Source organism: Sceloporus occidentalis, unplaced genomic scaffold (genome assembly GCF_023333645.1).
Source record: "Sceloporus occidentalis isolate IW3139 unplaced genomic scaffold, rSceOcc1.0.p SCAF_1, whole genome shotgun sequence".
In the NCBI taxonomy this organism is placed as follows: domain Eukaryota; kingdom Metazoa; phylum Chordata; class Lepidosauria; order Squamata; family Phrynosomatidae; genus Sceloporus; species Sceloporus occidentalis.
The window spans coordinates 92,803,885-92,829,674 of NW_028316981.1; the positions used below are offsets into that span (position 1 = coordinate 92,803,885).

General features: G+C 39.7%; 1 protein-coding gene across 1 annotated transcript in view; it reads left to right on the forward strand.

The window, feature by feature from the left end:
* Nucleotides 1–16,853, forward strand: part of RASGEF1C (RasGEF domain family member 1C) — a 152,057-nt gene extending 135,204 nt beyond the window's left edge. The window contains exons 11-14 of the mRNA XM_089502620.1: nt 7,061–7,156; nt 9,693–9,816; nt 13,059–13,131; nt 16,701–16,853. Coding sequence (XP_089358746.1) covers nt 7,061–7,156; nt 9,693–9,816; nt 13,059–13,131; nt 16,701–16,725 — 318 coding nt within the window. The 3' untranslated portion in view covers nt 16,726–16,853. The remainder of the gene's footprint in view (nt 1–7,060; nt 7,157–9,692; nt 9,817–13,058; nt 13,132–16,700) is intronic.
* Nucleotides 16,854–25,790: the final 8,937 nt, after the last annotated feature.

Below are 25,790 nucleotides of genomic sequence, written 5' to 3' on the forward strand. Positions count from 1 at the left end.
CAAAAGCTGTGGTGTGGGTAGCTATGGCACCCTTTTTGCACCACAGAAAGTCCAGATCAGGGTGTTGTTGCCCTGTGAAGTTGCCCCAGCCCCTATCAAGTGAAGAAAGAGGCAGCTGCAGGTCGTCCCTTAGGGGTGGTCTGTTCAGCCCCTCTCTCCCCTTTTCCATGTTTTGCTTTTTATGTATGCTCAGTAAGGCATTCTAGTGCTAGCTGCTGTTTCCATTATCTATTGGATGCTTGAACACACAGCTATAGAAGGATCAGCTAGAAAAGAATCCTGTGGGGGTTTTTTCCAGCTGAAACTTTGTTTATTGGATTGTTTACTCTGGATATGCTGCTGCAGTCTGGTGCAGAAATCTCTGTTTGCTCAGGCCATCTTTCTAGTGCCTATACTGCTATAATCTTCCAGCTTGACAGAAGATGAGGAGGAAAAGAAAGGGGCTGGGTAGGTTTTAATAGCCTTTTGTAAAAAGAAGCTTCACTGTCAGAAACTTTGGTAACTGAGGTATGCCTGTAAGTGAAAATAAATAATAAATTTCTGGTAGCTGAAGTTTCTGACATTCTCCAAGAACAACATTCAAATAAATCACATTGCAGTAGTCAGTCCTTAAGTTTACTGAGGAATGAATGCCAATTGGTCATATCCTTGCTGTCCAGAAAGGCAGATGTAATTTATAGAAAACATACTAGATTCCATGCACTACTTCACATAGGAACAGACTGACATGCTCATTTCTGGCTGTACACATTTCTCAATGAATCTCACCATATGTGACCAGCTTTCATGCCATGTTTTCCACATGGATCATTGTAAGCCATGCTGCAATGTGGAATCCCAGATAATTAATGGATCTGTATTTTGTGGCACCACATTAACTTATTTTTTTTTGAAGTTAAGGTTGCATTTATAATAGGAGATGGTAAAAAGAAAAAGCATCTACATCATCCATTTATCATGCACTTGCTCACTCTTTGCTGTGTCCTGAATGCTTTAGCATCAAAGAGGGCACACTCCCACCTGGGATTTTTCCCCCTCTTTTCTTTTCCCCGCATACTCAGCAGACTGCTCAGCACACAAGTGCCATAAATAACACAAGGACATTTCCTGCCAGACCAAATGATTCCTCTTTTTCTTTCTTTCTTTCTTTCTTTCTTTCTTTCTTTCTTTCTTTCTATTTTTGGTCACTCTTTCCTAGCATTTTCCTTTCCTTCAGGCTATACTACCTTGGTGTGCACTTAACAAGTTACAGTTCAGTTCATTTACAAAAAGACCCAAGGATATCCTTAAAAGTTATGCCAACCTAACATAATTCATTCTCACTTTAATAGAAAATATAGCTCCTATAAGAGAGAAGGAATGTGCTCCCCAGGTGAGCTTAAATCTTCAGAAGCAAACTCAGTACAGGGTTTTATGGCTGAAGAATAGCCTTCTGTAAATGGCTCTTGTGACTTACAGTATAAGTGAAGCCATAGTGAATAGATTGCTCTTGCTTCCAGGCATAGCTTCTCAAAATGACATACTTACCTGTCTTCCTCCCTTACTAACTTTTGTATTGTCCTGTGCTTTAAAAACATCTAAAGAATATTAGTCCACAGAATGAAATATAAGAAGAGGGTCTAGTGTGAGGGCAGTGGCATGAAGCTTCATTATATAGTCTATTTATATATTCATTATGCTATTAAGTATAGGCATAAGACAATTGGAAAATGGGAAAATCCTGTTCTTGCATTCATTGGGAGAAGCATTTGTAGGGTCTTGCTCAGTGAAAACCTGGAAGGGGGCCTTCTCTGTGGATGCTTCCAGGCTGAGCAAATCTCATTCACAGGGCAGGCTTGGCAGGCTCCCTCTTTAGTCTCCTTCCACTGGCAGGCAAAGAACTTTTATTTAGGGAGCAATTTGGCTGTCTTATTGCATGATGTTATAGGGCTTCAGTTCTGTTCCCATGGGAGAAAGTCATAAAAGCAAGTCTTTTTTTCTAGCTGCAAATCAGTTCGACAAAAGACTCACTTTGATGACCATCTCCTGTGGGAAGAGAACTGGAGTGCTACAACGTTACTGCAGTAAGGTATGGACAAAGGCATTACTCTCCAGTTCTGTTTCAGCTTTGCTTTCTAGTGTGATAAGACTCTATGGAGTTTATCACATGGGGAAGACTTGGAAGTTTAAACGGGGATTATCTCATGAAAAACGCAAATTTGCAATTAAGATTTTCATACAACGTCACCATTAAACTGCCATTATCCAGGGAATATCTTGGGCAGATCACGCAATAGCGATAAAGGGTTTTACATAACGCACGATGAAAAGAGGTTAAATGTCATTATCCTGGGAATAACCAAGCAATAAACAGCACCAAATCATTCACAGGAAAATCCAGTGAACGATTTGCTGCTGTTTATTACTTGGCTATTCCCTGGTTATTTCCAGGGTAATAACTTTTTTGTATAAAAATCTTAATTGTATTTTAATAGCAATTGCATGATTTTCACAGGATAATCTCTGTTTGAACTTCCAATTTTTCCCTGTATGATAAACTCATATGTCTGTGATACAGGCTCTCTGCCATTATTATTAATATCCCACCTTTCTTTCCTGACTAGGACTCAAGATGTTTTACAAAAGTGAAAATCAATACAGCTAAAAATTTCAGTTCATACAAAGGTTACAATATATTGAAACTATTAATAGAATTAAAAGCAGTAAATAGTATGATCATTAAATAGAAGAAACAACAAATATATATAGTGCAACACATTGTGAAAGGCCACCCCCTTAAACAAACAGCCCTCAAAGGCCTGTTTAAACAAACAAAAAACTTTTTTTCAACTGCCTATGGAATGATAGCAAGGAAGACACCAATAACACCTCTCTAAAGAAAGAGTTCCAAAGCCTGGGAGCACTCACCAAGAAAGCCCACACTCAGATTCCTACGAGATACACCTCTGAGGCTGGTGGGACAAAGAGCCTCTCAAAACATGGACAGATTCATGTGTGGAGTTATGGACTGCAGTCCATCATCCCCCCAGCTTAGTATAAACATCCTCCCACAGAGGTATACAACATGAGGACCATGCCACTCCCACCATGCACAATAGCAACAGCATGTTAGATGAAGGGAATGCTGTGGATATAGTATATCTTGATTTCAGTAAGGCTTTTGACAGGGTTCCCCATGACATTCTTGCAAACAAGCTTGTAAAATGTGGGCTAGACAAGGCAACTGTTACGTGGATTTGTAATTGGTTGACCGGCTGAACCCAAAGGGTGCTCAACAATGGCACTTTTTCATCCTGGAGAGAAGTGACCAGTGGGGTCCCACAGGGGTCTGTCCTTGGCCCAGTACTGTTCAACATCTTTATCAATGACTTGGAGGAAAACATTGGGGGAACACTTATCAAATTTTCAGATGACACCAAATTAGGAGGAATAGCTAATACTCCAGAGGACAGGATCAAAATTCAAAATGACCTGAATAGACTTGAAAGCTGGGCCACAGGTAACAAAATGAACTTCAACAGGGAGAAATGTAAGGTACTGCACTTAGAGTGAAAAAATGAAATGCACAGATATAGGATGGGGGACACCTGGCTTAAGGAGACAACATGTGAAAGGGATCTAGGAGTCCAAGTAGACCACAAGTTGAACATGAGTCAACAATGCGATGCGGCAGCTAACAAGGCCAATGCGATTTTAGGCTGCATCAATAGAAGTATAGTGTCTAGATCAAGGGAAGTAATAGTGCCACTCTATTCTGCTCTGGTCAGGCCCCACCTGGAATACTGTGTCCAGTTCTGGGCACCACAATTCAAAAAGGACATTGAGAAACTGGAGCGTGTCCAAAGGAGGGCGACTAAAATGGTGAAAGGTCTGGAAACCAAACCCTGTGAGGAACACCTTAGGGAGCTGGGTATGTTTAGCCTGGAGAAAAGAAGGTTAAGAGGTGATATGATAGCCCTGTTTAAATATTTGAAAGGATGTCATATTGAGGAGGGAGCAAGCTTGTTTTCTGCTGCTCCAGAGCATAGGACCCAGAGCAATGGATGCAAGCTGCAGGAAAAGAGATTCCATGTAAACATTAGGAGGAACTTCCTGACAGTAAGGGCTGTTTGACAGTGGAACAAACTCCCTCGAAGTGTAGTGGAGTCTCCCTCCTTGGAGGTCTTCAAATGGAAGCTGGATGGCCATCTGTCGGGGATGCTTTGATCTGGATTTCCTGCATGGCAGGGGGTTGGACTGGATTGCCCTTGAGGTCTCTTCCAACTCTATGATTCTATGATTCTATGTGTCAATAACAAGTTGCCATTGTGCAGTGCAGAATACATTATGCACAATTACAATGCAAAGTCTAGGAGGCACAATCACAATAGAAAGTCTAGGATGCATAACCACAATGCACACTATGCAACCATGATGCAAAGTACAAATACAATGTAAACTACTGCTATAAAAACCACAATAGCTAATGCACACCATGCAGCTTACAAACACAAGACACAGATGAACACACTGTCTATGCAACTCTGTTCTCACTTCTGTCAGCAGAATGCATTCATTGCACAGTGGTGACATTCTGGCGCTCCATGTATAGTGTGACTTCTGCAGGAGTATGTCCATAACAAAATTCTGGCCACAGTCTGTCAAAAACCAGGGCAATCCTAAAGAGTAAAGCTATATAACTGAGTACTAAAGGTAGAATCATCCAATCCATTGTATTTCCCATCATCATGTAGTGTCAGCCCTCTTTATCCATGGATTCTTCATCCACAGATTCAAGCATCCGTAGCTTGAAAATATTTTTTAAAAAGTATAAATTCCAAATAGCAAACCTTGATTTTGCCATTTTATATAAGTGGCACATTTTTACTATGCCACTGTATTTAATGGGACTTGAGTATCCACAGATTTAGGTATGCATTGAGGGCGGGGGCTTCCTGGAAACAAATGCCAGCAGATAACAAAGGCCCATTGTACAGATGTGATAGCTGGTGAAGAAGGTGGATAAGAAGAAAATCAGCTCATTTGAGATGTGATGTTGGAAGAAAGTACTGAGAATACCATGAACAGCCAAAAAGAGAAACAAATGGGGCCTTGAACAGATCAAGCTGAACTCTTCCTAGAAGCCAAGATGCTCAAATTGAGGTTGTCAACTGTCAAATTGAGGTTGGTCATATCATGAGAAGGCATGACTACTTAGAAAAGGGAATAATGCTAGGAAAAGTAGAAAGTAATAGAAAGAGAAGAAACCTACATGCCAAATGGCTAGACTCAATCAAGGAGGTCACATTCGTGGATCTACAGCACCTAAGCAGAGCAGTAGAGGATAGGGGGGCTTGGAGATGTCTCACAGGGTCACCATTAATCGGGGTCAACTCAAGGGCAGTTAACAACAAAGCCATATAGGACTTTATAGATGATAATCAGGACTTTTAACTGTGCCTCGAAACAGGCACTGTCTTTCAGTTGACCAGGACCACCTCTGTCTTGTTAATTTCGTCTAAGTTTCCATTTCTTGGGCCCCATTCAGTCCATTACTGATGACAGGCACTAGTTTAGAATCAAGTCAGTTTTCTTGGACTGAGATGGAAAGGAGTAATTGAGCTCAGTGTCATTCACATACTGTTGGCACCAGGCCCCAAAACTCTGAACAACATCTCTTAGCAGTTTCATGTTTATGTTGAATAACACTGGGAACAAAACTAAAACTAAACCAAGGGGTTGAACAGAAATTCTCCATCCAGTTGGTGTGTATAGGGAGGGTGAACTGTCTTGTCCTCTGCATTCCACTTGGCCAGACTGCCCCCCAGGACTTCAGAGCCATGCATGGTTGCTGCTGCATGGGATTCTGAAGGCACCACCACCTTGCCAGGTCACTGAGCCCAGCACCATCTTCTGGGTTTGCCTTTCCACGAAGGAATGGAGCCATTGTAAAACAGTGCCTCCAAAACCTGTATCATCAAGGCCCAGAAGGATGATGATATCAAAAGCAACTGACAGATCCAGCAGAACCACCAAAGACACACTCTTCTATCCAGTTCTCAGCATAGGTCATCTGCCAAAGCAACAAAGTTGTCTCTGTCCCATAACCAGGCCAGAAATCAGATTGCAATGAATCTCATCCAGAAACCCATTAAAATGGGTGGCCACCATATGCTCTAGTACTGTGCCCAAAAATGTTGGAAAATAGTTAGTAGTTGTCCTATGCAGTGGGATCCAGGGAGTACTTTTTCTACAATGATCGTAACAACTGCCTCCTTTAGGTGTGCTGGAACTTGACCTTGTTTTTGCAAGATATTGACCACTCCCTCTATTTACTGAAAGAATCCCTTATTCAGCCAAGCCAGTTTTAATTTAAAAATAATAATAATCAGATTCAGCATTTTGGAGAGCTTTTCAACTGTTCATGTTGGGATTTTTGTTTATTGCCACATGGGGCCTGATTAGTCCAAAATCTCTGCGTGGCTTGGGATGTGGACCAATTCCCTGTCTCAAAAAACTAAACTAAACTAAACTAAATAAATATGATTTAAGAGAAGATATCCAGTGTTTCTGTGTTATGTGCTCTGCCATGTTAAATCACAAGTGTCCATTATTCATTATGTTTGCTTGTTTGGTACAATTGTTAAAATTTTGTAATGTTCCTCAGCCTCATTATATTCTTTGGCTGTTTCCTATCCATCTGTCTATTGTTGAAAGTTAATCCATTTATTTGTAGAAATGTTCCTGTTGAAGAAACAATCTTATCTTTGCATAAAAATTGATGCTACTAAAATATTAATGGAATATAGCATTGTAACCTTGGAAGACATTTAATCTCTGTGGAATTAGCTTGTCAGTGTACAGTGTGCAGGGAAATTTGTTCACTGTTGCAGTTATTTTATGGACTGTTAAAGTTATCTTTTATATCCTGTCTCCTTTAGGCCTAACTAGTATTAGTGTTTCTTCATTACAGTATTGTACTTTGAAAAGTTAATCTTTCCTTTCTTCTTGTGAATGAGCTGTTCTATCAGGCATAAAAAACAGAAGTGCAAAAATAATACTTATGTCATTCTCTCCACAGATTGTGATCCCATTCTTCAGCTTGTTGATCAAAGACATTTATTTTCTGAATGAGGGATGTGCTAACCGCCTTCCAAATGGACATGTTAACTTTGAAGTAAGCACAGAAGATTTTTTGTTACCAAGTACAGGGCTGATATAACAAAGACCATGGCTCTGCAGAACAAGTCAATTTCCCAGACTTTCCCCAAAACTCATACACTAGCAAATTTTCTTCATGTAAATTTATTGATAAATTAGTTTTATATGAAGAATATCTCCTACTGTTTCATAAATTATTTTCTCTCTCTAAGGCTCATCTATCTAGCAATGGTGTGTTACAGACCCCCTTTGGGGCGGCCTGTAGGTGCTCCTTTCCCCGCCGGATCGGGGCCTCAGCTGCCAGAGAGGCAGCCTCCGAGGCCCCGATCCGCCGCTTTCCAGGCCGCGGGGAAGCGGCAAAAGGCCGCTTCCCCATGGCCTGGAAAGGGGTGTCCTTGGGGCTTCATGCCCGAAGGAAACCTGATGGCGGTGGGGAGGAAGAGAAAGGGGCCGCTTTCTGCAAATTGCGGAAGGAGCTCCGTTTCGGAGCTCCTTCTAGCACCGCAGAAAGGGTGCTCTATGCGCCCTCGCGCGGCGCAAAGACATCACATCCGCACCGCCCCATTTGGAGGCGGAGTGTTCATGACGTCGTAATGGCGGCGCCTATCTGTATATGGCACTGCCATTTTGTACATCCTGGGGATGTACTAGGGTTAGGTGTGTGCATAAGGCACGCACTTTCCCTAACCCTAGTACGTCCCCAGGACGTACTTTATGCCCGTCTGTAACGGGCCAATGATTCCCAAATTTTGGTCCTTCAGGTGTTTTGAACTTCAACTCCTAACTAGGGGGCAAAGTACATGGTACACAAGGTCTGTGCCAGGACCATGCTCCCACCATTCACCCAGGACCACAGCAGCCACATGTGTCCAGCCTTGTTCCAGGCCGCCGCCACAGTCCTAAACAGGGTGCCAAAAAGGAACAGTATTTTACTGTTGTTTTTTGTTTGTTTGCTTGTTTGTTTGTTTTGGGTGGGCTGGTTCTTTGAGAAAGAGCCACTCCTCCATCAGATTCTGGCCACATTCAGGGCATGCATCATCTGAACATCTCACCCTCAAGATGGCTCAATAGTAGCCCTTTCGGTTAGTTAGTTCCATTGAGACAGTTCAGCTAGGTCCAAAGCACACTGCAGAAGTAATCCAGTTTGAGACTGCTTTAACTTCCTTGGCTCAGTGCTAGGGAATTCTAGGAATTGTAGTTTGTTGTAGCACCAGAGCTCTCTGACAGATAAGGCTAAATGTCTCACAAAACTACAGCTCTCAGAATTCCCTAGCATTGAGCCAGGGCAGTTAAAGCAGTCTCAAACTGGATTGTTTCTGCAGTGTGTTTTGGACCTCTGTTCAGTCAATCTAGTCAGGTGGTGGTTCTACTTTAAGAGAGAGAGCAGGATAAAGAGTGGTTAAAAGCCTGCCAAGTGTTTGATGTTAATGTAACCATACTAAGCTTGAAACAAATTTACACAAGATACTTTATTTTTTAATGTTTCTCAATAAAAGTTACTCTTTATTTTACAGTGGTTGACTCTGACTGAAGTGATTACTATAAACATTAAAAGGAACATATATGCAACCTAAAATATTAAACTGGTTTATAGAGACACTTGGGACCCTAGCCCTTAATACCTAAAATAGTATTAAAGGGGTAAAACCAAGGGAAAAGCTAGTTACAGGGGGCCTTGTGAGGTTGGAAGGAGAAAGCAACCTCAGGGCTTTAAGAAGGTCCTGTCAGGAATTCTGGGAGCTGAAGTCCAAATTATCTAGAGAACCACAGTTTGGGAACCACTGATCTAAAGGGTCATAGCTACCTATGGTAGCTGGTGGCTTCCATATCAGTGGGGCAGTGAATTTGCTGTGGGTTTTAATGGGGCTATCCAAAGTGGTAAAAAAAACCCTCCAAAATATGTTCAGTACTTTGAGGGCAGTTAACAACAACTACTACAACCAAATAAAAAGCTTGGATTGCCCCTTTGAAGTTTAGACTGAAACCCAGAGTGGATTCACACCTGAGCTGCCAGGGGGATCCACTCTGCTGCCACTGATATGATTACCAGAGGTTTCCCCACAGCCCCTTCTTACTGTAGCCCCTCAGACCATTTAAAAAAATCTATGGCAGGTCACAGTATCCTCTAGAGAAAGATGATGTAGCTCAAGGGGATGATGGACCCCTCTTCCTCTCAGCAGCAGTACTGCCTCTTCCACTTCCCTCTTGGGACCTTCTTTGGCAGCACCTGACTTCTTCAGGAAGTAGCAAGGGCAGCTGGTAGCTTCCATGCCAGTTAGGCAGGCAGTCCACTCTGAACTTTGCAGAAGTCTTCAAAATACTGAATTTGTTGGGGGTAGATAGGGTTCATCTCACAATTCTCTGTTCAGCCATGGAAACCCACTGTGTGACCTTGAGTGAGTCACACACTTTCAGCCCCAGAAATTCCCATGATAGAGTCACCTTAGGGTTGCCATAAATCAAAAATGTCTTGACACATCATCATCATCATCAACAACAACAGTGTAATAATTTCAATTTCTTTCTTGATGTTTCTTTGAAAAACTCTACAGAAATTCCTTGAACTGGCTAAACAAGTAGGAGAATTTATAGCATGGAAGCAGGTAGAATGTCCATTTGAACGAGATGATAACATCATCCATTATTTACACACTGCACCTATTTTCACTGAAGACGGTAAGAAAGTCCTGTTTCAATTAAAGCTATAGTCACGTGGCATATGATTAAGATTGCTCCCCAGCTCTAGCTTGAAAATATGGTTTTCAAGAAGTTTTCTCACACCAATTTATATCATCTACCATAAGCTATTGTAAGAATGACTATCTGAGCCTTTCTGTTTTTCATAGCTTTTCAACCAGGCATCACCCTTGTAGCAAATCATCTTTTCAGTACCCCCAGAGGAAGAGGCTGAATAGCCATCTTCTGAGGGGTTGTCATGAATGTCAATCACACTGCTGATGAAAGTATTTTCAGAGCAAGGCAATGGGTCTCTGCATGTAAAGTTTGTGATATCTGCAGGCAGTGATGACAGAGCCCAGGTCTCAGCAGAGAGATACATACTGTTTTAGTTGTGCTTGATGGATTAGATTGGAATGGAAGGAGTAAACCCCTGTCAGTGTGGTACTTTCTTCATACAGTTAATCATGCCCATTTGTAAATAAGTTTATCTGGCATTCTTCTTCCTAACTATCCAATGTATTATGTTACTATGTGCCATTTTGTAATGGGTTAATTCAGTCATATCCCATTATCATCATGCCAAAGATAAGAACTGAATTTGTTGGTTTTGCCCACAGATGCCCATAGGCTTGGCTGACTTTGCCGTTGCTTTTGAACTTTTGGTTTTCAAAAAGAAGCTATTAAAACTCTTCCATGGTAATTGCACCAGACAGCTGGGGCTTCCATTGGCCGCACATAGATTGCAACTGCAGCCACGAAAATGATCCTCCAACCCCACAAGGAACAACTGTCAGAACAAATAATAATAATAATAATAATAATAATAATAATAATAATAATGACAACAAGAATAGCAATTACAATGAGCTCTAATCAGAAGGGTACAAGAACAGTTTAGCCCTGGCATTGCTCTACCTCTCCTAGAACAGCAGTGTGTATTTTGAAAGATGCCCTACTGTGTTCCAGGTGGGGAGTATAATTTAAGTAATTTAAATCATTCTTTTCCTCTTTACCGAGTGTTGAGTATGTGGAGGGTGTTGCCCACAGCCTGGGAAGGATGAATCAGGTCTGCTAAGTATTCAGAGGCTGACTGCCAGAAGGTGAACAGACTAGGTAGACCAGGTTAACTCCCAGGAGCTCCCAGCTGCCAGTCTCTCAGCTAGGACCACTGCAGCTGATAATGGTCCAGATGATCTGGCTCTTCTACATGACTGACCAGTTGATTGCACTTATATCCAATCTTTCTCCCAAAATGGGATCCAACTAAAAGATCCAACTTTAAAAAGATCCAACTGAAACATTAATTTACAAAAGTTAAAAAAAAAGAATTACCGTATATGCTCGTCTAAATTGAGAAATGTATGCCCAAAAATTGACCCCAAAATCCTGGGTCGACTTATAAGTGTGTCAGTATGGTAATGCTGATGATGGTAGCTCATTCAGTGACAAACATACATACATACCCCTTCCTCCCCACTTTCCCTCCCTGCCTGGGAATGGGCTACTGGAAGTAGAGAAAGTGCAGGGCAATTTTTATTTCTATGGGAGCAACAGCTGATCCAGTCACAAACATACACATACATGTTCTTCCCCACTTTCCCTAATCCAGCATGCACACACACACACACACTTTCTCTCCCTTTCTGCCTTAGCTCCTTTTACGTTTGGCTCTCCCCCAACTGACTTTTCACCCCCGCCTCCTCCTCACCCTCTGTGAGAAGGCAAGCTGGTCACTGCAGACAACTATGGATGGGCCAACAGTAAAGAGCTTTTATTTTGTGGGGAATCTACTGTAAAAGTAGATTTCTTGCTGAGATTGAATGGGCAGAGGGCACCTATGACTGTTTAACCCCCATTCCATGGGAAAAATGGCTGCAACCGGGGCTCTTTGGTGCTTCCTCGCTGTAGCAGAGAAACTGCCTCTGTCCACTGCCGGGGAAATGCTGAAGAGCCACCATGGGCCTGAGGAGCCTCAAAGTTTTACCTGTGACTTATCCATGGATCATACCAAAATCCAGAACTTTGGCCTCAACTTGCCCTTGACTTATACATGAGATTAATTTATAGTTGAGTATATATGGTAAATATCAGAATTATTAAAACCATGATTAAAACAGGTAAAACATTAAAAGCACTTTAAAACAAGCTTCATTTGTATACCACTTCATACCACCTAAGCAGTGTCTAAGTGGTTTACAACTGTAAGCTAATTTGCCCCCAACAATCTGGGTACTCATTTTAGCGACCACCTCAGAAGGATGCAAGTCTGAGTCGAGCTTGAGCCCTTTTGTTGGTCTTGAACTTGCAACCTTATGGTTTTGAGTGAGTGGCTGCAGTACAGGCATTTAACCACTGCGCCACCAGGGCTCCTTTTGATGGATATCAGCACCAATGGGGCCTCCAAAACATATAGAAAAAACAGTTTCAATAAATACACATACACACATACAACACACCACTTTATATACTGCAAACCCATAATTAAAATTCAAAATCCTGCCTAAATAAAAACTATTTCACCTGCCAGTGGAAATAACAGGCTTCCCACATTATTTTCCATAGTGAATGCTGTTTCTGTTCAGGGAAAAACTCAAAACTAAGGGTCTGTACAGATGGGTGGCATCCAGCCGCCCCTTTAGTGGCCGAGTGCCACATCAAATGCATGCCATGGCACCGATCTGGCCTCTAGAGAGCACAAAAAGGAGCCAGAAAAACGGCTCGTTTTTGCGCCCTCTAAAGGGCGTCATAACCGTGGCGCTACAGCTTTCTGACGCCCTTTCGGTGCTGCATCATCTAGATGCAGCGCCAGGGTCACGCCATGATGCCTCGCACCGTCTAGAAGGGTATGCGGTATCATGGCACAATGGGAGCGGAGTCGTGGCATCCAGCATGCAGATGCTGTGCTGTGGCTCCGCCTACAGGCCAGCACAAAGTGCCAGTCTGGATAATCCCTAAAACTACAGGAAAAGCACCCATAAACCCACATAATCAGAGCTAAAGAGTTAAGGCTCTTCTTTTATTAAAACCATATGCACGAGGAAGCTGGCCCTACCCGATTGCTGATATTCCTGTCACTTGGGCCCACTACCCTCCACATAACTGCACATGAAGAAGATTGTTGCCTTAAAAAAAAGAATCTATTTTGTTTGCCTCTTTAGAATACTAACCTGTGAGCTGTTGATGTAGGTTCACTAACCAACCTTGTCCTCCTTCTCTCTCTCTCTCTGTTTCCCTTTTAGGCTTGTATCTGGCTTCCTATGAAAGTGAAAGTCCAGAAAACCAAACAGAAAAAGAGCGGTGGAAAACTTTGAGGTATTAGTTTATTTCTATTGAGTCAGGATTTTCCAGAATAGTAGTTGGTTGTATACGGGTGTAGAAAGGGGTTGATAGTTTAAGAACATTGACACTTCCTGTCTGCCCCAAACTAAAATTCTATGGAAGTATAAAGATCAAAGTATACTTTACTTGGTAAAGTGGACCCTTAATATGAGGTTTGGTTACAGGAACCTCACATGGATACCAAAATTCGTGATGCTCAAGTCCCATTAAATACCATGGCACAGTCTAATGATGTCCCCTATATAAAATGGCAAAATCAAGGTTGAATGTGTACAGTTGGACCTTGGTATCTGTGGAGGATGTGTTCCATGCCCCCCTCACAGATACAAAAAAAGTGTATGCTGCTGTTGGGGACAATTGGGCTTGCTGTCCATGAATGCTTAAATGCACTAATGGACATCCTGAGGATAATAAGACCCCACTGTATATACAGTATTTTTAATATATTCAAGATGTGGATGATTGAATCAGTGGATAAAGAATGCACAGATACAGAAGGCTGACTGTAATATGTAATGGTTGCATGATGGCCACTGTTACCATGCTTGCTTGTGACACATGTTTCTCAACATATCTGGAAACTCCATCTTCATGTTTGGGGTATAAGAACTTTTCAGAAAATAACTATACTAAAGCTGCTGCCACAGTGCAGAATTAATGCCACTTGATCTTCCTTTAACTCTCATGGTTCCATCCTGTGGGAACCTGGGATTTGTACTTTAACAGAGAAGACTAAATATTTCACAAACCTACAAATCAGAGAATTCTATAGCACTTTGAGCCTCTTTCTATTCTCCCAAGGTCTGCCTGGTGTTGGCCCAGCAGAGCTAGCTCAGAAATTAGCACTTTAATCAAAACAGAAGGGAGAAAAACATGTTATCTTAATTTAGGATTATTTTGTCAAGTGGTCCGAATGTCTGTGTACAAAACCTGTTCTTCTCAGCTTTTAGGAACTACTTTACTGCTGGTAATAGTAACTATCCAGCAGGCTTTGATACAATTAATGATTTAATTGACTACAATTCTGCGGTTATGTATTTTTCACTTGTTACTATCTTCTAGCACAGTGCTTAAGCTGCCTGAAGTGGCACAGCAGCAATTTTTCCCCAAAATGCCAGGGACCAGTACTATATTTCACACACTGGCCAAAACTGTTTCTTTCTTTCCTGCAAAGTCTGTAGTGATGCCACATGGACTGACACCAGACCATGAACCACCACTTTGTGTAGCATTGCTTTAGCATACTAACACATATGATTACAGTTATATTTAATAAAATAAAATAAATAAAACTTTTATTTTTATCCCGCTTTTTGTTAAAAACAATCAAAGCAGCTTACAAGAGTTAAAATACATCCATATATACAAAATATCCCCCTTAAAAGATAATTAAACAGTATAGAATTTAAAATTACAACACAGTTAAAACCAATAAAAGTGGCAGAGTCATAATATATAGATGTGGAGGGGGGCAATCACCACATGGCTGAGTACTTTATTCTGGAAAGGCCTGCCGGAAGAGATCCATCTTGACAGCTTTCTTGAATAATTATATTTAATAATTAGTTTAATCCTACCAATCTAGGCCTTATCTACATAAACACAGTTTTCCCTCACACAGTCTCTCTCTTTCTCCTCGCACAAATCCCATGTACTCTTTAGCATACTTAGTCCATCCTTCCCAAACTATCTTCTTCAATTGCATCATTCCTTTCCAATCTCTCATCCATAGTCTCATCACATAATTTCACTAGCACTATTTTCTTGCCACTCCTTCAAACAATCAGTGAGTGTATGTGTGTGTTTGTGTGTTGTGTGCCTTCAAGTCATTTCCAACTTCTGGTAACCCTAAGACAAACCTATCATGGAGTTTCTTGGCAAGATTTGTTCAGAGTAGGTCTGCCATTGCCTTCCCCTGAGGCTGAGAGCATGTAACGTGCCCTAGGTCACACAGTAGGTTTCTATGGCCGAGTAGGGAATCGAACCCTGGTCTCCAGAGTTGCAGTCCAACACCACGTTAGCTCAGATAATCCTTATCCATATGTAAATCCACTCTCCACCAAATATTCCACATTTGTCATTCAATCTTAATATATACCACTTACTTCTCTGAGCATGACCCTACAATAAAATGGCCCATATTATAATTCATCTTCACTAGGAAGAATAAAATATACAGAAGATATTATTATGAAGTCTATTTTTGCTGCTGCACTGAAAAAGATTTTAAACAGTGTGTTTTTGCTTTGTTTTTTGGCCATTTCCCCATATTTGCATTCTTAAGATACATGGAGGGAAATAACTGAAAAATTCATTTCTTTCTGTCCTAGAAATATAAAATATAGCGTGTAGTAAAACAACAATATGAAAAGTGACAGATGTCTCCTAAGGCTTGGTCTGCTAACCATCACACTTAGCCTTGTGTCTTTGTGGCATAGGAGATTATCGCAGCGCTAAAAGAAGCATCTTACCACTGCTGAATTCAAGCTTCATTTGGGTTGTACCCTGGTGTTATTGCACAACTTTTCTCCCCAAAACCACCATCGGGTATAGCCCGGTTCCAATGCTGGTCTGTGAACTTGCTTTGGCAGCCATTTTTCAAAGTCGGAAAGTTCCCGACTTTGAAAAATGACTGCTGAAGCGAGTTCAGGGACCAGCAGTGGAGCTGGGCTGTACCCAGATGGTTTGAATTCAGCAGCGGTAAGACACTTTTTTTAGCAGTGCAATAATCTCCTATAGGCCCGAGACAGACCACCTGAAAATGGCAGTCTGCAGGCACCTGTTTTAACTCCAGAGGGATGCCACAGCTGCCAAACCACGCGATGTCCCTCTGGAGTAAAAAGAACCCAGTTCTTCTGGGTTCTTTTTGTGGTGCCCAGGTTATGTTGCGAGTGCGCCACTGGTGCACTCGTGATGTAAGCGATGTGCAGTGATGTGCAGATGCTGCATGTCCCTTACGTCAAGATGGCGGCGCCCATCTGGACAAGACGCTGCCATTAGGCCACCACTGTTACACACTAGGATTCTGGACCATGCAGTTGCTGCACAGTCTGGAACCCTAGTATCGCCACCGCCATGCCGCTTTTGGCCCATCTATCTTGGGCCATAGTTATCCATATGCTGTCTTCTCTTGAATTTGAGATTTAACCCATTTCTTCTCGCTTGAGCTTCCCTTTGCTTTTGTCTCTTCCTTTGAGCATTGATACAGACAGCTATCTGCTTGATGCAGACATGTAGATTATGGCCATATTAATTTTGAATACAATCCACCCTCTATATGCATAGATTCTGAATCCACAGATTCAGACATCCACAGTTTGGAAATATTCAAAAAAAACATACATCCCAAAAAACAAAGCTTGATTTTGCCATTTTATATGAGGGACACCATTTTACTTTGCCACTGTATTTAATGGGACTTGAACATCCACAGATTTTTGTATCCATGGGGGTCTGGGAACCAAACCCCAGTTGATTCCACTGTAATTCTATGCCAGATTTCTTTTCTTTCCTTTTACTGTTCTCATGTTTTTATTTTGCAGGTCAACTATCTTAGGAAAGACATGAAGATAAAGATCTTTATCTGCAGTAGGACAAAATAAATTGGAAAAACTGCTTTGCACTATTGATTCCAAAGATGCCTATTTGGGATTTAGGATATTTTATTCTTTATTTTTGTGTGCATTTTTGGACTCTTTGATGTGGCTAACTGGATTTATCCACTGGACTCCAAAAAGGTGTCTTTTACCACCTACACAGCAATGTTTTCTACCTATTCTTTACAGCAAAAGCCCAATTGGTGGCTTGTTCGTGGCTGTTACAGAACCAAGTACTTTTTTGCTGAATAACCTTGTCTCTCTGAAGAAAGAGCAAGGAGAGCCAATGGTGCTGCAAATACAAAGCAGTCTCTACTGGAAAGGTACAGGGTGTGTTATCTCAGAAGCAGGGTGTATCGAACAGTAACTCTCCAAGAGCTGTCAAAAGTCAATTCTGCCAAACAGCATAATCTAGTTAAATGCTACACAAGAAAGAACCTTGTTTTCCTTTCACAATCTTCAGCTTCTGTGGATAATGTTCTGACAGCAGGAGATAACAACAAACACAAAATCACAACACCAAGCAAAACTCAAACTGTTTCTTTTAAAAAATGCAGAAGAATTTCAGCTGCAAACATTCACTATTTATCCTTCTAGTTGGGGTATGGATCCTGAATTTTTTTCTTCCTCCTAGTAGCTTATCATATAATCAGTTTCTAAACTGCTCTAATGAAGTAAATGGTTTTTAGTCTGACATACCTCTATACAAAGCATGTAGCATATTCTCTAGTTCTGTTCACTGATGGTTGAGATAATCATCTCCAAGGGGCCTTACTTCGTTGTAATAAAAGATGGACCTGTTAAGGGCTCTGACCGTTAACTCTTCCTCCTTTACCTATTTTATCTTCATATCCGAAGCAGAGAATATTTGAGAAGGGCAGTTACTTAACAGTAGGGCTTTTATTGGTAATGCATTCAAGAGGGCAATTCTCAATCTGTGAAGTGTTGCACTATGGTAAAAAATGTCAACACATTATATATAAGATGTATTTCTTATTTCATAATTCTTCTATTTATGGTTACTGCTTTCCATCTTTGGGAACAGTAAGTCCTATTATGTCTGTCGTGATGTTTGATGGAGATCAGGGATGCTTCATAATACAGATATTAAGTAATAATTGTTTATTTATTATACTTTCATGTGAAACAGATGTAAAATTAAGGGTTTTTTTTTTATAAAATTTAACCAGGATTAATAGACTGAAAGGCAAATTCATAGCACTTTTGGCTCACCATATAAAAGAACTGTAGAAAGGTGTACAAACTTACTTTCTAGTAATTAGGGCTTTTTTTTACAATGCAGGTTTACATTTCAGATGTCATTGTTCAGATATTGACAATTATAGCATGGTGGACATGCATCCACCAATGTGTAAAAGGATATGTGGTACTCATACCTATGTACATACAGACAATTGGATTCCACCAAATCCAATTGATTCTTCCATTTCAAAAAAAGTGATGGAAGAAAAGCAGAACTTTAGTGAACCATGTAAACAGTTTGTGTCACATGTGACTCCCTGCAGGAAAAATCAATGGGTGCAATCCAGTGGGGGGGAGGCATTTTCCACTATAAGACTGTACCACAATGATGGAAGTTTGAACTGGTACTTCACTGAAGCAGGCATTAGATGCTAGGAAATGTTTACTAATTTAAATCAGCTGTTGACCTCCACTTTTCACTATATACAGAGTGTTTTCCCATGGGTCTGCTCAGAAGATGACTATGGTGCTTTCTTTAAATGAGGACATCTCAGCCTCTGGGATGCAACTCAGTGATTGTATCTACAAAGCTTTGTAGTTTCATTGCTTGAAATTCTATGTTTATATTCTCATGCTTTTTCCATTCTATAATGACATCATGGCAGCTAAGCAGGCATGTAAATACTTCATGCCAGATTTACAAATAAATTCACAATAGCTCATAAAATGTTATTCTAACTTGTTCACCTGCATTATGTTTACTTCTGTTAATTCTTTGAAGGTAAAAGAAAGAGAGGTGGGGGGAGATAGTTAAGTTCCCATGCCTGGTCATCTGCTCTTCTTTGTCACAGCAGTAATATGCAAACCTTCATGTGAGCAACGTGATCCAACATACGCATGTGGTAGGTTGTTGGCAAACTTTACAGTTTCTGCACTGAACACCATGGAGTAGAAACTATCCCTGATAGCTGTTGCATGGAACCTGCAGTACTTAATCCTATTAAATCTTTGTCAAGGGAAGCGTATCCCATCATAATCAGTTTCAACATCTAAATGGGAGTAAGCAACCATTTTATTTATGTTGTATTCCTTAGTATACTATCAGTGAGTAATCTTGGAGAATGGGTGTGGGGCCAGAAGTCCAGAAATGGGTAAATGTATTGCAGTTTCCATCTTCAGAAACGGATGTGGGAATGAAGACAATCTAGGAAACTGCAGAGCAGCCAGCTTGACCTCAGTACTAGTCTGATTTCCATACTAGAATAGCTGATAAAGCTTTTCAAACTGTATGTATGTAAACAGTGAACTGAACAGTTCTCTTTTTGACTGGGTTACTAGCTTAATTGATTATGAAAATGTTTGGATATACTTTATCTTTGTTCAGCAAAGTATTTGACAAAGTTTTACATGACATTTTGATTAACAAACCAACTAATCATATGATAGTATCACTAGCTGCATTCTCTGCTGATTGGAAAACTATACTTGAAGAGTCCCATCACTGGTTATTCATCAAAGTGAAGTGAAATTCTGAATGGTACCAATGCCTGTTACTCGTACCATTTTTATTTTGTCAGTAATTTTATCAGTGACTTAGCTAAAGGAATGGAGGAATCTTTATCAAATGTACAGGTGATGCAAAACTGGGTAGAATAGCTTATACTTCAGAAGACAGCAACAATGAGTCAGTAGTTTGAAAACAGTAACCCAAAATATTGTTAGAATAGAAATCTGGACTGAAACAAAATGAAATGTAAGAGAAACATACAAATTGTCATATTTAGTAATAATAATAATAATAATAATTATTATTATTATTATTATTATTATTATTATTATTATTATTAAACATATAGATACAAAATTGGGAATATATGCCTTGGTAGCTGTATGTGTCAAAAGGATTGTGAATGATCACAAGCTGAATATGAATCAGCAATGTGATGTGGTTGCAAAAAGGCTAAAAAACAGGCCTGTTTTAATAAAACTATTGCTTGCAAGTCATCACAAGAAATAGTTCCATTTTACTCTGCACTAGTCAGAATTTATCCAGAGTCTTGTGTCAAATTCTGAGCACCACATTTTGAAAGGGATGTTGACAAACTTGAAAGGGTTCAAAGGTAAGCAGTGAAGAAAGTCAGAGGTATGGGAATATAAGTTCTGTGACAAAAGCTTGAAAGAACTAGGTAAGTTTGGCTGGCAGAAGGAAAGAGTGTGCAGGGACATGACAGCACCTTTCAAATACTTGAAGGACTGTCACACAGTAGATAGTGGAGATTTGTTATTTGCTGCTCTAGAGGGCCGGACTGAATCTATGGGGCTTAAGTTACAATAAGATTTGGCTGAACAGTAGGAGAAACATCTTAATCATAAGAGCATTTCAGCAATGCAGGTGGTTGCCTTCAGGTGCTGAAGGTCTTCAGAAAGGCCTTGGATAGGATTTCTATATTGAGCCAGGGGACTTAGTAGATGGCCTACAAAACATTTCCCTTCCTCAGTTATATTATGCTCTGAAGCAAACCTTACAACTGATTATAGCACATTCCAGTGTACAAGGTTACAAAATGGCTATACAAATTGGCTGCTTTTAGGAAGGTCTGAAAACTAGGTATCAGCCTCAAAAGAAATGGGTGTATAACTAAGACTATTTATTTGATTCTGTTCATCAGCAGTTTGCTATTACCATTTGAATATGTGCTCATGACAAGAGGTTGCTTTTAACTTTACAGACTTCTACATGAAACCATTCCAAAAAAACCTATAGACCCCTCATAGATTCTAATAGATATACAGCACATATCAGTGGTTTTCAGTGGTTTACAGTAGATGTCCAAAGGATGTAGAAGTTAATTCTCTTCAGTAGCTTTAAGTGGAACTGGGAGCAGACAATCTCTGCTCCCAGTTGCAGGGACTCTCCTTGCCTGTGTGCCCCCAAATCCAGCTCAGGGGTGTGGGGGAACTCTGCAAAGCAATGCTGAAAGAAGTGAAGGAGGGAGAAAAAGAGGAATGTTGCACCAGTGAAAGGTTGGATTTAGCTCATTGTCTGTATAACAGTACTCTATAAAGAATTTTCTGTTCTGATCCAAAACATGTTTTGACATATAAACTAAAGCTGTTGTTGATGTTCTTCATATTTTCTGACATCTGTTGGGGTGGGGAGGGTTCTATGTATATCTGAACCTGAGCACTTGTGTGCTAGTGCAGCAATGATTGTATTAATTCCCCATTATAAAACATACAGTAGAATTTGTTATATAAGCTTGCCTGAAAGGTATTCTGTAACTCCAGCTGTTTTTAGCATCAGGATAAAAGTTGAATGAAAACAAAATTCTGATAATTAAACAAAACAATACATTTGAAAATTTGGTTTTACTTCTCAAATATGCTGAGTTGTTGTTTTCAACACTGAAGGCAGGTGAAAATTTGTATGGGCTGACAGTGCTATAAAAATCTGTATCTGATTTTGTAAGTTCATTAGGGTGTTTATTTCAGTTCATTAAAGTGATGTTCTGCATTGCTCAATCTTATCTTTAGGCTGCAGTGTTGTAAGATATTTGAACAAGAGGCTGTATGTATTGAGAACTTGTAGCACCGTTGAGACTAACTGAAACAATGAAGCTGTCTGCATGAGCTTTTGTAGACTTCAGTCTACTTCCTTAGATGCAAGAAGTTGTACAGTAGCCTTTGCTGTGGTCTTCCAGGTGAAGAGCTGAACTGCAGCTCCCATGATCTCTGACCATTCGCCCTACTCCCTGGGGGTGATGACAAATGGAGCCAACCAACATCTGGGAACTCAAGGTTGAGAAAAGCTACTTTACCATTAGCTCCATCATCTGTCCCTCCTTCAAAGAATCTTGTTATATATACAGCTACCAAGGACTGTATGTACTTGGTTGTTCTGTGTAATTTTACCAAATTAGTAAATTATTTTAATCTTGTTGGTTAGAGGTTCCCTCTGTTGTATCTGTTCTCATGTTTGACAACTATTTGCCAGGGACAAAAAGAAACTTAGAATAACTAAAGCAAGGAAATGAAAATGGCAGGAAATTCTCCATTGACACTACAACAGGATTGGCATTTGGCAACATGATAGCCAAACACCTGACACCAGCAGCCATGTACTGGAGGATTTATAGTTCTGGTCCAGACTCCTTTTTGCACATGCGAGTCCAGTGCCTCAAATAAGTGAGCTGGAAGATGGAGCCTGCTGCACCAAAGTAGTTGCCATGCTTCATATGCTCTTTAGAGATGCTCTAAAATCTCCTACAGTAGCAGGTAAAGGGATTTATTCATGCATGTAATAAAAACAAAGTTAAAGAACTAACCTCTTAGCAGCTAGCTGATAACTGCCCCAAATTTCTAATGCCATCATTTGTTTTTATGACGGCTGCTTTTGGATAAATTGTATGTGAGGAACAAAGCAAATATATTCTCTAGAAGTATAATTTGAATACATTACGCAAATCCTTTTAAAAAATTAACATGCATTATTTTGTAAAGACTGCATATATTTGAGGGTGGAAATCAAAACAACTCACCTGGATTTCCTCAGCAAAAAAAAGTATATATAATGGAGGGAATAGTCCCAGCTTTGCATATATCCAATTTGCATATTGGAACTTGGTCCAAATCTCAACTAATAAGTATGAAAGTCCTGGTTAATCTAGAGTTGCTCTGCAAGAAATTGTTATATGTGGTTAGCAGCCAATGAGAAAAGGTGAATGATCCATTTTCCCCTTTTTAAATTTGGGTGTTCATCCTGTTAGTCAGTTACAATGTCATATGTTAATGTTTCCCATTCCCATAAATGACCTCAAAACCCTTGTTTAAATCTTTATATCAACCCAGCCACACCATGGGCTGTTTGGTGGTGCTGGTGAGCAGAACGCTGAAGGATGACACATCCAAACCCCTCCCTCCAGTGCCAAGTTGCCACAAGACTCCACAGGGGTCTCTGCCACTTTCTAAATAAAATATTCTATATCATGACTATCTCAGATAATTTTCTGGGAGCTTCAGAACATTAGTACTTTTATACAGAACTTTAATTCTTCCAAGCATTCAGGTGGATACAAGCTAAAATGTGCACATTACATAAATTGTCTGTATAATAAATGTGCTCAGAAGCCTTTTTACACATACTTTCATAAAAATACAAAAAGTAGCTCAATAGTTTATATTTTGATTATATGCCAGGATATTGAAGATGGTTGCTAATATTGTTATTTATTATTATGTTTATTTATATCCTGCTTTCACCCCCAAATTGGGACTTACCATTTAGAAGAGCAGTACAGTTAAAAGCATGCAAAAAGAGTGCATTAAAATAGAATTAACTGATGTCGTTCTACCAGCTTTAAAAGACTTTTATAAACAAGAAACTAAAAAGATATAGATCTGGTGACCGCTTTCAGTGGCAAAAATTAATATCAGTTTGATTCATTTCTGTAACTTATCGCACCGCTGAAAAACGCATCTGAATTGAAGCTTCATTCAAGCTGTACCCTGGTGTTATTGCATGGCTTTTCTCCCCCAAAACTGCCATCCAGCTACAGCCCAGCCCCAATGCAGGTCCCTGAACCCACTTTGGCATGTCTGGAGCTTTCTGATTTTGAAAAATGGCCACCAGAGTGAGTTCAGAGACCCGCATTGGAGCCAGGCTATACCTGGACGGCACTTTTGAGGAGAAAAGCCATGCGATAACGTGATGCTAAATAATCTTATTTAATATGTATGGTGCTCCATTAAAGGCAGTTTTTATATATAACGTTTTGGCCATGCCGGCTCAAGAGTTCTGGGAGATGTAGTCCAACAAAAGCTCTCTGTAGATATATATTTGCAATTTTGATAAGAAAATCTGCTCTCCATATGGTTTTCCTTTTTTGGACTGTAATAAGTAGTTTATACTGAAGCCAGAAGGACTGAAATGTGTGTGTGTGTGTGTGTGTGTACGCACCTTAGAATAAATTTCTAAGAATTAGTTGTTACTTGCAAAACCTGCCCCATTTATGAAAAAAAGAGACAGTTTATCCACTGTAAAAAATACACCCATCTATCTGCTTTAATATTTGAGAGTTGCATTCACTGGAGACATGTTTCCTTTACTTAGGGATAGAAAGATTATTTGAAAGAAAGATTAATTAAAAGTATTTGGGAAAGGGTTGGGAAAAAGGCTCTCTCAAATATCTGGAAATCCTGATGAGCTGAATCCCAGACAGGGGAGAATCTTTTCACTTTGGGACTTTATGCAAAAAAAAAAAAAAAAAAAAAAAGCTAGGGGTAGGAATGAATTACACAGAAAACAAATGTTGTTTTCTGGATGAAATTGTTTTCTGTGCAAAAATGCAAAAAATAAAATTTCTGTTCAGAGAACTTGTTTTCTGCACATAAAATATCATTAACCCCAAACTGCAAATAAATATTTGATGACTTTCTCACAGTGAGAAAAATGGTTAAATTATTCAGTTTTTCCTGCAACAATGAAATGTACAAATATTTCCAACCCCACTTTTTTCATAAAATGGTAGGAACATCTGTCATGTGTTGTGATTCTTAAAAGTTGCATTATGTGAAGAAACGTCAACTCTGTTTCATGAAATAGTAACCATTTTGTCCAGTTAGTGAAAAGATGTGGCCAATTGAAATGGCTTTTGTTCATGAGAGGAGTATTCACACTTACATTTACGTCCCGAGGAGATCCAGATCTCCATGGTGACACAATACTGAATCGATGTTACGACTATGGTTTATGTGCCCAAATCTCTCTGTAGCATTTAAATCCTGGTTGACATTCACACACATACCAGATTGATTCAAAATAGAGGCCACTCCATTTCCAGAAATTATCCCATGCAATCCGGATCAATTCAGTAGTGTATTTATACTACCAACAATCCAGATCAGACCTTTAAAAGACGCAGTAAGGGACCTGGATTAAGTAGCTTTCTCCATGGCAAACGGGGCCAGTGTGAACATGATGAAAATTACCTAGTTTCACACTGGGTTATTTCCATAGTGTGAATGGGGCTGAAAAGAGCAATTTTTGCATACAATCATTATGTCTGCTTAAAAGCTACATGAAATGGTAATTGGCATACCAAGCAATCATATCAATTCGACAAAAATACATTATTTATATGATAGATGGTATATTAATAGTTCAGTTACAGATGACATGCAAATTAAATATTAGCTATATGTATTATTCATACTGATATGCCTTATAACAAAAATGTCCTTATGAAAGAATCATTCATCTTCTGACCCTTCCTTAATTCTGTAACACTTACTTTATACAGACTGTGTACATATATCATTTAAAATCTAGGCAGTGGCTTGCTCATGATCAGCTATACAAATTGAAGTGTAAATTGTAAACACAATTTGACTTGGTAATTGATCTCATTGAAAGACAAATTATATTCCATACTGGCTGAGTCTCCCTTATTCAAAATGCTTGGGACCAGAAATGTTTTGGTTATTGGATTTTTTTTGGATTTTGGAATACCCGCATATATGTATATCCCTTGGAGATGCGACCGAAGTATAAACATGAAATTCATTTATGTTTCATATACACCTTATACACATACTCTGAAGGAATTTTATATAATATTTTAAATAATTTTGAACATTAAACCATCATAAAGCAAGAGTGTCATTATCTCAGACACCCATGAAAAAAGTTTTGGTTTTTGGAGCATTTCAGATTTTGAAAGACTCAACCTGTAGTAGTAATTCTGTAGTATTGTAACTCATATCACTATAAAAGAAGAATCTGAGATTAATATACTTACCTAGTTTATATCCTATTAAAATTATTCCAGAAAGGGA